Genomic DNA, 13,836 nt, shown 5'->3' on the forward strand with positions numbered 1-13,836 from the left:
GTGTGGCTGGCCAATTGCCCCCTCCACACATATCCAACTACCTGCAGTGCCTCACCACATTCACTACTATTCCTCAGTCTGCACAACAAAATTTTGATTTATATTTGAATGACCTTCATATGTTCTTTTCCTCTACCTCCCTTTGGTTTAAATATTTTTCAAACATTTTTTTGAAAGTTTCTATTTCATGTTTAGAGCTATCAAGAATGTCATTTCAAAAAAAAATTATAGACTCAACACCTAAAACCCAGAAAAGTTTTTTGAAAATTTTCTTTTTCTACCTATAGGCTTTATTGAAGAGGGTGTTAGATTTAGAGAAAATTTTACTTCAGCAAATTTAAGCTTAACTATGAATATTTTTAGAAAAATATTTCTTATAATTTATTCCCAACCTCTAAAAAATATATATATTGTTTTTTTTTTTTTTTGTTGCTCTAACTCTTTAAACTTTTATTATAAAGAGATGGAGAAGTCATGCAATGCTTTGCTAGTTATTTATAGTTTACACAAAATGTAAATTTTAAACTTCCAGACTATTAGATGATAATATCTTAACAAATACAGAATATTACAAGAATATCAGTACAGAGTGACTTACAAGAATGCCTATAAATAGAAAATAAAGTTCTTTAACTTCAGTGATCATCACTTATTTTACTTAAGTCAGTAAAAAATTTATTGTGGCTGATCTACAAGAAAAAATAAGAACCAAAATAAAACCTGTTTGGTGCTTTCCAGAATCAGCTGTTTTGTAAGGAACACTGGATGCTGCATGAGGGTCTTATCTGATGCATCATAGATTTATATAACATACCTAAAGTTTCAATAAATAGTTAATTTCGATACATTAAGATAATACAAAAGCATTCCATGGGATTCTCAACCATGATTAGATATAAAAATTTTTGTAATATTTTATATAACTAATACTACTAAATAACAATATATGTTAATTGTTGCAACAATCTAAACTGAAAAAAAGACATTAAATGTACTTCTCAAGGTATATTATTTATTTTACAGTGGCCTCAGTCATCTTATATGCAGCTCTGACATGATTTCACGATCTGAAGGTTAAGTGTAATTGTACTAAGATATACAGTACTTATAGAAGAGACTTGCGCTGCGTGTGGCCATGGCATATCGATTGGTGTCGCTTGAGGCCGTCTTCAAGATATTCTGGTGAAGGAGGGGGCAAATAGATACCAGGGTTGGAGGTCTTGGATACCAGGAGCAGGATGTTTGATCGATGCCAGGAGAGATGGGATGCGGCCACCACTGGCAGGTGGACACATTGGAATATACCATGTGTCAGGACCTGGCTTAACAGGAGACACAGGAAGGTGGATTTTTGGATGACTCAGTGGCTCACGGGGTATGGGTCATTCAATGTCTACCTCTATGCTAGAGGGAGTCGGGAGACACAGACATGTGTGTACTGCCATGAAAGAGATGATATGGAACACAAATTTTTAATGTGTCCAAGATGGGCTGCAGAGAGACTGTTTGATGGAGTGGTCTCCTCAGAGAAGGTCATGTGTGTTGCCTTTGCATGAGAAATGGAACATTTGTGCTGTATGGTTCAAAGATGTACTCTCCTGGAAGCTTGAAGAAGAGGTGAGACAGTTAGGTGGTGTTCAGGCAGAGAGTGACAGTAGAAGGCCAGCCTTCGGGATGGGCAAGTGGGGGGTCCAACTGGATCACCACTGCTGGGGGCCCCTGGGGAACACTGGAAGTAGTTGTTTGACGTTGACACTGGTGAGTCTGTGGATACGCATAGTGATAATGCAATACCCTTGCATCATGGGTGGTTCTATCACCGCATTGTGTGAGGGGGAGGGTTTTTAGTGGGTCCCTGTCTCACCAGGAAACCTCACACACCCAGCAGTACAGGCTGCTGGGCTTCTGGTTGTAGATTTTCCCTCCTCCAATGCAAAAAAAAGTATTTTTTTAGAGTTTCATTTATCAATATGTGTAACAATAACATAGATACAATCATTCAGTCAAGTTAAATATAACTATCGTTCCCTACAAGCCAAAAATAAATGCACAATTACTAAATTGAACGAGCCCTTGAAATTCTGACATATAAATAATATTTTGATTAATTTAAAAATAAAGTAAAATATTTTGTTTTACAGAAATAATATTACTCTGATGGTTAAGTTTTTAAAAAAAAAAACCGTTATATATAAAACTTGTAATTTTTAAGTACTCTAATGTACCCAAATATTTAACGCATTAAACCTCTATAGAATTGTTTTTACTGATATATTTATTAAATTATCTTTATAAAGTTCTATCACTAACATTTAATAAAATCATTATTTTTATATATTAATGTGGATTATACCCATTTCTATTTATAAATTTGAATTTTGGAGAGCTGCTGATTGATTAAATGTTTTTCCACAGTTTCCCCTGAAACCACCTGTACTCCTTTCTGGCACAACTAGAATAATTCCTCTATATTACCTAGGGAGTACCTTAGATATGGCCATACCCTAGATATATATGTGGCATAGATCTCATTTCTGAGGTAATCTATTTAGTGTATAATTATACCTTATTATCTGAATAAAGTACTATATGATTACTATTTCTCAATCAAGTAACCTCAATAATCACAATTAGAATTTTTTTTTTTATTCAACTTCCAATTTATTTGCTAGTAATTTTTTTCCAAATATAAAAATATACTACTTTATAAAAAAAATACCTTATCCTTATCTCTGCTATGATGCCTTTTACTGTGCAATCGAGCAGTACTATCAGATGACTCAGCACCACCAGGACCACTGTCTTCACCCCCTTCAGGACTAACACGTCCCATCCATTCTTCTAACATATCTTCTGTTATTGTTACATTAAAACCACTATCTACTGTTATATCATTGGAAGTCTGTTCATTGCTGATAAAATCACCATTACTCTCTGTATTTTGCTGTTGATGAACTTCAACCTGGAAATAAGATTACAATACACAATAGATAGTTTATGATACAACTTAAAATATAATAAACAATATCCTATTTATTAAAAGCAATATAAATAATGCATTATTTTATGGCAGAAAACAGTATATAAATCAGTTTCTTACAATCTAACTTTAGTTTTTCTTATAGCTGTGACACATTGTAACATGGATGGGGAAAAGAGGTAGGATAGTATATGGGTATACAAGTTGCTGTCTCCATAGTAATGTTACTAAGCCTACATCAGGTGATTATGAACATTACATATATTTTGGTGGTAGGGTTTACGATGGTGGCATAGCACTTCTTTCTTTGCAGTATAAGCTTGGCACAAGATGATTGCTATTCTTGAGGATGGTTTCATTAATGGGAATGACTTATGTCATGTAAGGTTACTTAAAATCATTTAGTTTTTGCTACCTAATCAGCATAAAAAAATTTCAATAATTTATTAGATTTTTCAAATTTATCTATAAAATTACAAAAAACAATTATATAAATAAAATAAATATAATGCTTATAGCAATCAGATAACATTTTTTCCAAAGAATAGAGCTATTTATGCCATAACGAACTGAAACAAAGAGAATGAAATTGTATATCACATTTTGTCTGATCATTTTAGAACTTAAAAGCAAAATCAATAATTAAGAGATATAGGACAATGAAAACTGTTCACAAACATGTGAAGTTCACATGTTAAAGAACTTCACATGTTTGTGAAGTTCTTTACATTTTTAATGGTTATATTTAAATAAGAGTGGACCCTTCTGTACATAAAAATTATTGATATTTTTAATAATTAGCAAGTAACTAATACTATGGAACGCAAATGAAATTGCCATTATTTATAATTTATTATTAGTATACCAACTCTCTGGTACTGCCTTGGCTCTCTATCAGCTAATGATAGAACTAGTGAGATCCAAATCTCTTTTGGATACATATATTGTGTAGTGCAGATGCAATACACCAGGTACATAAAAAAGAATATCAGGATTTTAGTTTGTTATAATTTCTTTTGGATAAGGTGTACAATGTTGATTTAAGGCTAGAATCAAATAGCAAAAAGGACAGTTTTAACTGCGTACTTGGCTATAGATCGATTCCTTTTCTGTTTGACAGTGCCACTAGCAAAGATAGGGACTCCCGAATAGAAAGCCTTCTGTGTTTGGCAGTCTGCTAAACGTGAATCTGTAGTTACATTTCAAAATGTGTTCTGCAGAAAGTTTAATTGTGATCCTCCAAGAGAAAATAACATTCACTGACTGCAAATCAGTTTGAAAAAACAGTACGTCTACATAAAAGGAAGAATACAGGACAACCAAAGGTATCTGAAGAAAATATTACATACATTGGGGAGTAGTCTTTCTTGGGTAGCCCTAAAAGATATATTTGAAAGGCCGGCTGCAAACTAGAAATGCCAATATGTATTGTTTTAAGGAACCGTTTACATTTGCATCCATACCACTTACAGCTGACGCTGTGTTTGCCAATCTCACAATCAAAACGTTGCAGGATGATTATGATTTTCCTGATATAATATATTGCAATTAGTAATCAGTCAACATTTCATCTAAGTGGATAAGTTAACACACATAAAGTCAATATCTTTGTCAGAAAATTCCCATGAATCTTACAATGTGAAAGGGATTTCCCAAAATTAAATGTTTTCTGTGCAATATCCTGACGTCAAGTTAAAGGGTCATTATTTTTCACTGAAGCAATAACAGGAATTGTTTATTTGGATATGCTGTGTTCATGGCTCTTTCCTAAACTGCAAAATCGACCAAAGCATTTTATTTTTCAACAAGGTGGTGGTGCACTTCCTTGCTGGCATAATTCTATACAGGATCGGCTGAATGAAGTTTTCACCGACTGCTAGATCTGTCAGCATGGACCTAATGACAGAGCTTGTTTGTGGTGGTCTCCAAGGTCACCTCATTTGACCCCATGTATTTTTTCTCTTGGGGTTTTATAAAGGACCTGTGTATGCACCTCTGCTACCTACTGATCTACCTAATTTGGGACAAAAGATTAAAGCAGCTGTTGTTGTTTCCATTACTTGCTGTATTACATGATGATTAAAGTATGGGATGAATTTTCCAATTGGTTGGATGTGTGCCGCATTAAAAAAGCTGTTCACTTTGAACACTTTTAGGGGAAAAATGTAAGAATTACTTTAATTTTAATCGTGATTCATTTTCATAAGTCAAAGTTAAGAAATATTAAATAGCTTTAAAACTCCAACATTCTTTTTACACCCTATATAATTGCATATTGCAATACTGTAATGCTGTACAGTACAGATCTTTAAGTAAACCTTATATACACCATTTTGTTCAAGCATTCAAATAAGATAAAATATACTTAAGATAAAACCTTCATACACTTATGAATATAATCAAAGACATTAAACAACCTCTGATGTATTTTGACCATATTAATTTAAAGAAAGTTTTGTTTGTTTGATGGCAGTTATATATAGTGAACTAGTTTAGCATATGGCAGGTTGGTATACCTATCCTTGGACTGTGTTACTGTGTTCTTTGTTGTTTAGTAATATTTGTTAAATACATAATGTTTGTATTTTAATTTAATTTTATAAGGTTTGTCCAGTAATCCACCTATTATTTAGCAGGATATTCTTCTAAAGAAGGGATCTGTATGAATACCTCTTAACCTCTTTAGTACAAGGTGGTAATGTTCAAGTTAAATAAAATGGCTGAAGCTTCTATTCATCAAAAGTGAAATACTTCATTAGTGAACAAAATTAATTAACGTAAACAACTTTTATTTAATTATGAAAACAATAAAAGAGTGATAAATGTACAAACCTACCTGTATAGATGACAAATTAAAATTTTTATTCTGTGGAAGCAGAGGAGATGAAGATTGTGTAATATGAACGCTTCGGATACAAGATGAAAAGTCTTCTGGGTCAATTTCATCTTGAAATTCAGTTACAAGTGGATTACCAATCTCAACATCACTAAACAAAATATTCAGTAAAATGTAATAATAAAGACAAAATATAATTTCATTATTCTTCTTACTATACATAAAAATTTTTGTTTCTAATTAATGATTACTTTAAATGATTATACTATAACATCCCAATCCAGTAGGAGAAGACACCCACCCGCCTTGTAATGCTTCTGGTCGCCACACCATCTCCCCCCACTTCTAGCCCTGATAGGCTTTAACAGGAGGATTATGCTATAACACATTAACTGTAAGTCCAATTACAGTCAGGAGCTGGTTCAAACCAACCATGAAATAGTGCCTTTAATCCAGCTATAAAAAATATAAGCCATTAAAGGATTATTCAAATCCATTTAGAAGTAATGGATTTGAACCACGGCTGAGTAGCATAACATCATAACCCATTGATTAATGTTGAGTGAAATCAAACATCTAGGAGTTATGCTGGGTTGGAAACTTACCTGTAATGTCCATATGGATAAAATTAAAAAAAAATGTAATGATCATAAATAGCTTGCAAACATTTGCTAGGTTTAAAATGGAAACTGTACTCTTCTGTACTAAAAGCTGAATGAGTGATTACTGAAAGTGCATATCATGTATAGTATTTTTGTATAGCAAAGGAAAGCCTGGAAATACATCACAATAAACTGATCAGAGGTTTATTTACGTATCTTTAGATCTTTTAGGAGCACTCCTATTTAATAAAGATTGTTGTCAAATATTTAATACTGAGGCAATATAGGTGGCATATTGGGTCATTGGTGAAGGGTGATGGAAGAGTAGCATAACTAGTGCTGGAGGTTCCATATCATAAATTCTTCACTGTTCTATTCTTGTCATGAAATAAGATAAGACATGAGGTGTTTCATGTTTTAGATGAAACAGTCTTGTTTTTGATTTTTTTTAGATGGTTCTAGGGTAAATTACCATGCAGATGCTTGGTATGTTTTATCTATGCAGGTTCTTGCTTACAGTTAAGTTTCAAATTATAAATAAAAAAAAGAGCTATGCTAAATATTTATTGAAGTATACAGTAAAAAAAAAAAAAATGCTCAAGAACTGTCTGCAAAATTAAAAAAAAAATCTAACATTACTGTCTTACTCAAATTTGAACTGTTATAAAAATCAAACTGTCATCTGATTTAGAAACAAGTCATATTTTATTTTGTATTACATGTTATTGAATTTTTATTTTTTCGATTTTCTAAGGTATTTCTATCCAAGAGATAAGAAAAACCCACCATTTTTTGAGTCTTCTGCCAGTTAGCTTGAATTTGATCGGTTGCCATAAAAGAACTGTTGCAATGATCCCATTCAAAAAATTACACAAGGTAGTCTATTCTATTAACTTCATCCCTTAAATTTCAGACCTGTAGCTGTTTTAAGCTGTTATTCAATTTGTAAAACAATTCTACTTTCAGTGATACATGATGTAGATACATCAAAATTTTCAAAACTGTCAAAAAAAATTGTCAAAATTTTATTGAATTTTTTCAACAAATTCTTGTCATAATTTTTTTTTTGACAATTCCAACTGGCTTTTGTTTTATAGTTGCAGTTTCAATAATTTGTATGGTCTTTCTTTCGTTTTAATAGTTTGAGCACATGCTTGGTCACAAGAAATTACATAAAAGATTGTTTTTATATCATGGTCATTTTACTTTTCATTTCAATGGTTTTCGCAAATTTCATGCATGTCACTTATTACTCACAACATTTCTGAATTATTAATCTCACGACTATTTATTAAAGAATGTATTACATAATATTTTCTAGGGTTCATTTTCACTTGTTTTAAACGAACTTTTGATAAATTTTACATCTAGCCATTAGCTATAGTAGGCATTTTATAGTCATTTTCATGATGTAATGAGGGAATAACTTCTAAAAATACTTTAACTTCATAAGCTCTCTTTTTGACTGTTCAACCAATTGATATAAACCTCATTCTAAAATGAATATAGAATTTTTGTTACTAATCTGTTTGTAATTAAATGAGTGTATTCAATGAGCTCTGACTCTTGTATCTATGATATATGACCAAAGATAAAATGGTTTCACAAATTGAATAACAGCTCAAAAGATTAAAGGTACATGAAATTTAAGGTGTTATAAGTTATTAGATTTTTCTATCTTGTGTAAAACTTTGAGCACGATTTATGCAGAAGTTCTTAATGGCGAGTGATCAAATTCTAATTATCTGACAGAAGGCTCAAAAATAGTGACTTTTCCATTTTCTCAGCAAAACATATCTTAAAACATCAAAGTTTAACATTACCAAACACAAAATAAAATTATGCAAATTTTTAAGCAACTTTCTTTAAATTCAGTTTGTTTTTTGTAAGGACTGAAATTTAAGTGCACATAATTTCTATGTCTATAGTAGATGGACGTTTTAATTGTTAAGGTAATAAATTAAACAAATAAAAACAATCTGAGTTGGGATTTAAATGTTAACTGATTGGTACTGCCAAAAATGACAACATTTATTTTCTGTTTTATTTAACTTTTATTCATCAAATTCTTAGAAATAAATGTTTTATGGCTTATAGATTATTATTTATTTATTTATTAATATTTCTTCTTTTATTTATTCGGTTAGTATTAACTGATGATGATTGTTTAACAATTGAAATGATCACCTAGTTAAATTTTAAATAACTTTTTTAAAATTGTTTTGGCTTTTTCAATTTAACTTTGTAAATAACCAATTTCTCAGGCCAAAATCTATACAATCTTACAGTGTGCAAATCAGTAAATCAGGGAGGAGTTGCAGTGGCAAACATATCTTACTCCTAAGAGGGCTGCTTCACTATTACTATGAAAATAAATTTATGAATGCAATTTCACTGACATACAATGGCAGTTGGGTTCAAATAATGCAACTACCTCAGGAACAACTGAAATATTCAGGTCAGGAACAACCAAACAAACGTTAAACTTTAATTTTTAAGATTTTATTGGGTTAAAAATTACTCAAATTATCTTTTCTACACTAACTGGTAAGTTAGATAATTATCCCCAAAGTGTAAATAGAATTAAGCTGATTTTGTTTTTAATGGGCCTTTAAAACCCATTAAGAACCGTGTAGATTATGATCACCCAAAAAAAGAAAGCAACAAATTGCTGTTCTGTAGTGAGCTACATTAAAAAAAAAAAAACATTCTGAAGAAAAGCTCTGAAAGTTTTCCTTAAAACTTAAAATGTTTTCCCTTAGAACTCAAAAATAGAATAGAAAGATTATCCAAGAAATCTTGGAAATGTAAAAATAAAATATTAAAAGAAATTAATGATAAATATGTAAAGTTGGTGAATGCATCCATACTTAGTCTAGAGACCTATTATTTGCAAGGATTATGTCTTATCTCTTTTTAAATTTTTTTCAATATTACATCAATTATTTCCATTTCCTCAAGAATATGTAAGTAAAAAAAAGAAACCTGTCAGAATCTTGTTGATCAGCCTGTTTAAGTGCATTAACAGCAGTTGGACTTAGATGTTGATGTGAGCTGTCTTCAAGAAATGAATTATCAAGTTCTGAACCCTCATCTGGAACAAATTCTTCAACACTTTTAACTGACATATCCAGAACACCATCTAATACTATTGCACCAGAACTATTTACACCTAAAAGCAAACAATATATCAATAGAATTATAGTTATAATTCTGTACATTACTGTACATAAAAGAGAAAATACAAATAAAAAATAGACAGTCACAGTTTGTAAAACTAGTTATTCCAACCATTCAATGTGAAATTACTAGAACTAATTTCCATAATAAGTAAAAGTTTTAAAAAACAGATATTCCTTAGATATGGCCTTATTAATTTATAGGTTTCAACTGGTCAACAAATTTGATCTCTATACTAATAATTCACAACTGATCTGATAAGCTGTTTCTCATATGGGTTTTGTTGTGTTATTTCAAATTTATAGTCACATTTTTCTACATGGCAAGGCTTTTGAGAAATACTCAATAAAAGAATTTTATGGTATAAATTTTCTGAAAATTACTTTGTATATTTACCAAAAAACACCTTACCTAATATGTGTTTTGTTGATTTTCTGGTTTATTTGATTGTATATCATCCCTTTTACATGTCCATTAATAATAATTATGAACTATGTGCAGTTGGGGCTCTATTTTCCTTGGTAGGATGTTTCCATTGTTTATATGTCCTAGTAGAAGTAAGGTTTACTGTATTCATTATTTACATTTCCAAGATTTTGTGAAACAGAATAAATAAAAAATTAATTAAAATAATGCATTTTTATCAATATATTGCATCCTAAAGACCTGTACAGTTGTTTTAATATATCACTAACTGCTTTTGTAGTTTTTGGCGTTCTTGTCCAAGAAATGTTTTATTATTTTCTAGAATGATCTCTGCCTTGCTCTCTTGATTCTTCAGCCTGCTCTCAAAATCTTTATCCTTTCTTTCATTTCAATAAATATGGGGTTTAATAAATATATCTGCTTTGATAATCTTCAAACACTTATCATGATCCATCACTATTGACAAAATGTTTGTGTCCAGCCATGCTTTATATGGAATTGTTGATAGTACATCTTCTTAGGGCTCACAAAAGGCTTATCGGGTAAAAGATCTTACCTCTTGGCTACTGTATTTTTATAAAATAGCTTTCCAGTCTTTACTATACTATTCATATAAAAATCAGAATTTTGTGTAACCAAGCTGAGTTCTTGATAAAAGACCTGTAACCACTGTAGCTATTTGTAAATACCATGAACATCATTGAAAATAGATATTTCATGTTATTATATTACTCTTTCATATGTGCTGCATAAGCAAGAGGTATTGATAGGTTTTTAATTCCATTTCAAAGGTGGATGATTGTTATAAGTATCACCATGAATTAATACGAAAAAAATTAATGATATATTATTTACAAATATATTCTATTTATAATTTATTCCTAACACTAGCTACAAGTAATATTATTACATATCTGAATCATACCTACATATACCACATATGCAGGTATTATATCAAATAATGAACCAATTATAATACTAAATTATTCAATGAATCAATCATAACAATCAAATTTTTAACACGGATAAAATGATTACAATCTGCATCTCAGTTAGAGATACCACTGCTAATTTATAATATTCCCATTAATGATGAAACTAACTTCAATTATTTCCTAATATGAATTGAACATGTATTTTTAGGCTAGTATTCTTTTTGCCATTTTAGAAATTATAAACATAAATTACAGAATTTGCAAGACCTTATATATATATATATAATTAACTATGCTGTGGTCTAAAATACTTTCTTTTTTCTTTTTCTGTTTAGCCTTTGGAACTACTTAAGTTATAACTTCAGAGGATGAATGAGGATGATATGAATGAATGTAAATAAGCGTAGTCTTGTATAGTCTCAGGTTGGTGGCCTAAAATACAATTTATATGTTTGTCCACAATTACATGTAACTGTAATCTATTTTGTTATATTTATTTTTTCATTATTACAGTGTAACATAGATTATATGCCTTTGAAAGGCCGAATCTGGATAACTGGAAAATTACACAAGGTTTATCATACATACTGGACATATTGTAATGTTTAACGGATAAAACTTAATAAAAAAAATGAATAAATAATTTCTGTAAAATTAAACAGATTTATGGAACATATGTACAAAGTAATAAAAAACAGATAAAGTAATACTTTATCCAGTGTACATGGCAATAAGATTTAAAAAAAAAAAAAATTGTTAAATTCTTAATCAATTTAAATCTAATTGTGAAAAACTATAATAAATTGGTTGTTTATGTCTGTTCATAACACCACAAAATAAATAATCAAGCAGAAAGTAATGAAAAAATATATTAAAATAAATTCATAAATGACTTAATGAAGTTAATAAACCATACTAGGTATTTTAGATAATATATAAATATTTCACTGAAAATTACTCATGAATTGGAGCTGTAAGTTCAGTAGCACTGTGAGTTCAGTAGTGGCTAGTATGTAATGCAGCTGCCCACCTCTTCTAAAACTTTAAAAATAATATATGCCTCTTTTCAAAATGTTCATACTCATTAATGAAATTATTTCTTTATATATAAAAGTTTCTTCATCATACTGAATGGAATTAAATGGTCTCAAGTTGGTCAAATGAAAAAATCAGGTATTTTGTGAAAACTGGAAAGTAGCCTGATAATTTTTACATGGATATGAATATCAAATGTTAAGAAAAGAACAAGTTTTGGACCATGACTTCTTGCCAAGCCATCATGCTGAGAAATGAACTATTTCTTTGAGTTCTAATCGACAGATAAATGAGTGGAAGAATAAAATTCTTCTTATTATAAATGAATAATACTGTTACAAAATAATAACTGTTTACAATTTATTAATGAATTTAACTAAATAAAATATAATATTTAATGTAACAGATGTTATGTTACAAATAAAAATGTTATTTATTGCAATAATGATGACTTTTTATGTTGTAAAATAATGACTGAGAAATAAACCAATCTCACGTGCTAAAAATGACCTTACTACCCTTTGTAAGACTACCTTCTATAGCACAACAAAAACAGAAAAATGTTGCTCACTCATTTGAATAAATAGTTACTTGTGATACTAAGTTATAATAAAGAAAAACTTGGTTTTCATGTAAGGTCAGGTATTTTGGTGGTGAGTTCTTACTAATTTTGTATTAAAGATTTGAATACAGTTTTAAGAACTAAAAGTAATGGCTTTTGGTATTTAAAACAATGAAATGAGATGTATTTTTCATTTTTTTAAAAATACTTGTAATCTCTAGTTAAATTCTTTTTCTCTATATATAAATGTTTTTTAATTGCCCTTAATTTTTAATAATTTCTGGATTCATTTATTGAATGTAATGTTCTTTAGAATTATCACATTAATTACTGGTCTTATCAATGTTTTAAAACATTTATTTCCAAATTAATAAATATACAAATTTTCCAATTTTTATAAATCTATATGTATTGCTTTTTATCTTTTACTGAACATTTACAAAAAAAAGTCAATTTTATCATTAATTGGAACAAAAACTTTTCGTTGTAGATCATTTCATGAAAAGAATACATTAATACTGAAAAAAAAAAAATGCTAATTTCTAATGTAAAATATTGAATATATAAACTGTACATATATATATAACTGTTAAGTTAAATGACCATAAGGATCAACAACCCCTCATTGTTTTGATTTGTGAAAAATTGTGTAGACTGGTGCATAAAATAAATTTAAAAAATTCATCACAGCAAATAATTTACAGTGAATGAATAAACTGTTTTTTTAATATTAATAATAAATCAATGCGGTTCTTAAATAAAGTGTTAACAAAAGTGTGATAACATTTTTTCTAAAGGGTTACAGATTAATTTACATGCCAATACTTAAACTTAATAATTTTTTAAGTTAAATTTATTAAAAAAAAAAACAAGAAAATTGGGATTATTTATTTCAGCATTTCTGTGATAAATATATCCATAGCTAAGTTACAATTAGCAGTGTTTTAAATAGTATAATAAAGACAGAAATCTATAACCATGACTTAGGTTAGAACAGTTCTGCTCACTTAACATGAAAAGAAATTTAGCTTGGTTTGTTTATATATGGGACTTTGTATAGGAGCATCATATTACAATAATAATACCAATCTGGCTACAAGCATAAAATTTGAAACTGGTAAAGAAATGCACAATGTTAAAAGAAAAACCACGGCACAAATTATACTTCAGTATTTCAGGTATAGTCCCTTCTGTCACAAATGAAGATATAAGTTGTGATGAGTATCATCTGAAAGGTCATTACAATTTTTGGGTTATGATAACTTAAATATACAATTAAT

The 13,836-nt window shown here is 29.6% G+C and overlaps 1 protein-coding gene across 2 annotated transcripts in view; it reads right to left on the reverse strand.

Annotated features, from left to right (window-relative positions):
- The window catches only part of LOC142327265 (rab-like protein 6), a 50,432-nt gene that overhangs the window by 4,569 nt on the left and 32,027 nt on the right, over positions 1-13,836 (reverse strand). For both annotated transcript variants that reach the window (XM_075370144.1, XM_075370143.1), the window contains exons 8-10: positions 9,404-9,590; positions 5,817-5,967; positions 2,720-2,962 (exon numbers count right to left, since the gene is read on the reverse strand). In XM_075370144.1, the coding sequence (XP_075226259.1) occupies positions 2,720-2,962; positions 5,817-5,967; positions 9,404-9,590 (581 nt within the window). The remainder of the gene's footprint in view (positions 1-2,719; positions 2,963-5,816; positions 5,968-9,403; positions 9,591-13,836) is intronic.

The sequence above is a fragment of the Lycorma delicatula genome, chromosome 7, assembly GCF_047948215.1.
Source record: "Lycorma delicatula isolate Av1 chromosome 7, ASM4794821v1, whole genome shotgun sequence".
Taxonomy (NCBI): Eukaryota; Metazoa; Arthropoda; class Insecta; order Hemiptera; family Fulgoridae; genus Lycorma; species Lycorma delicatula.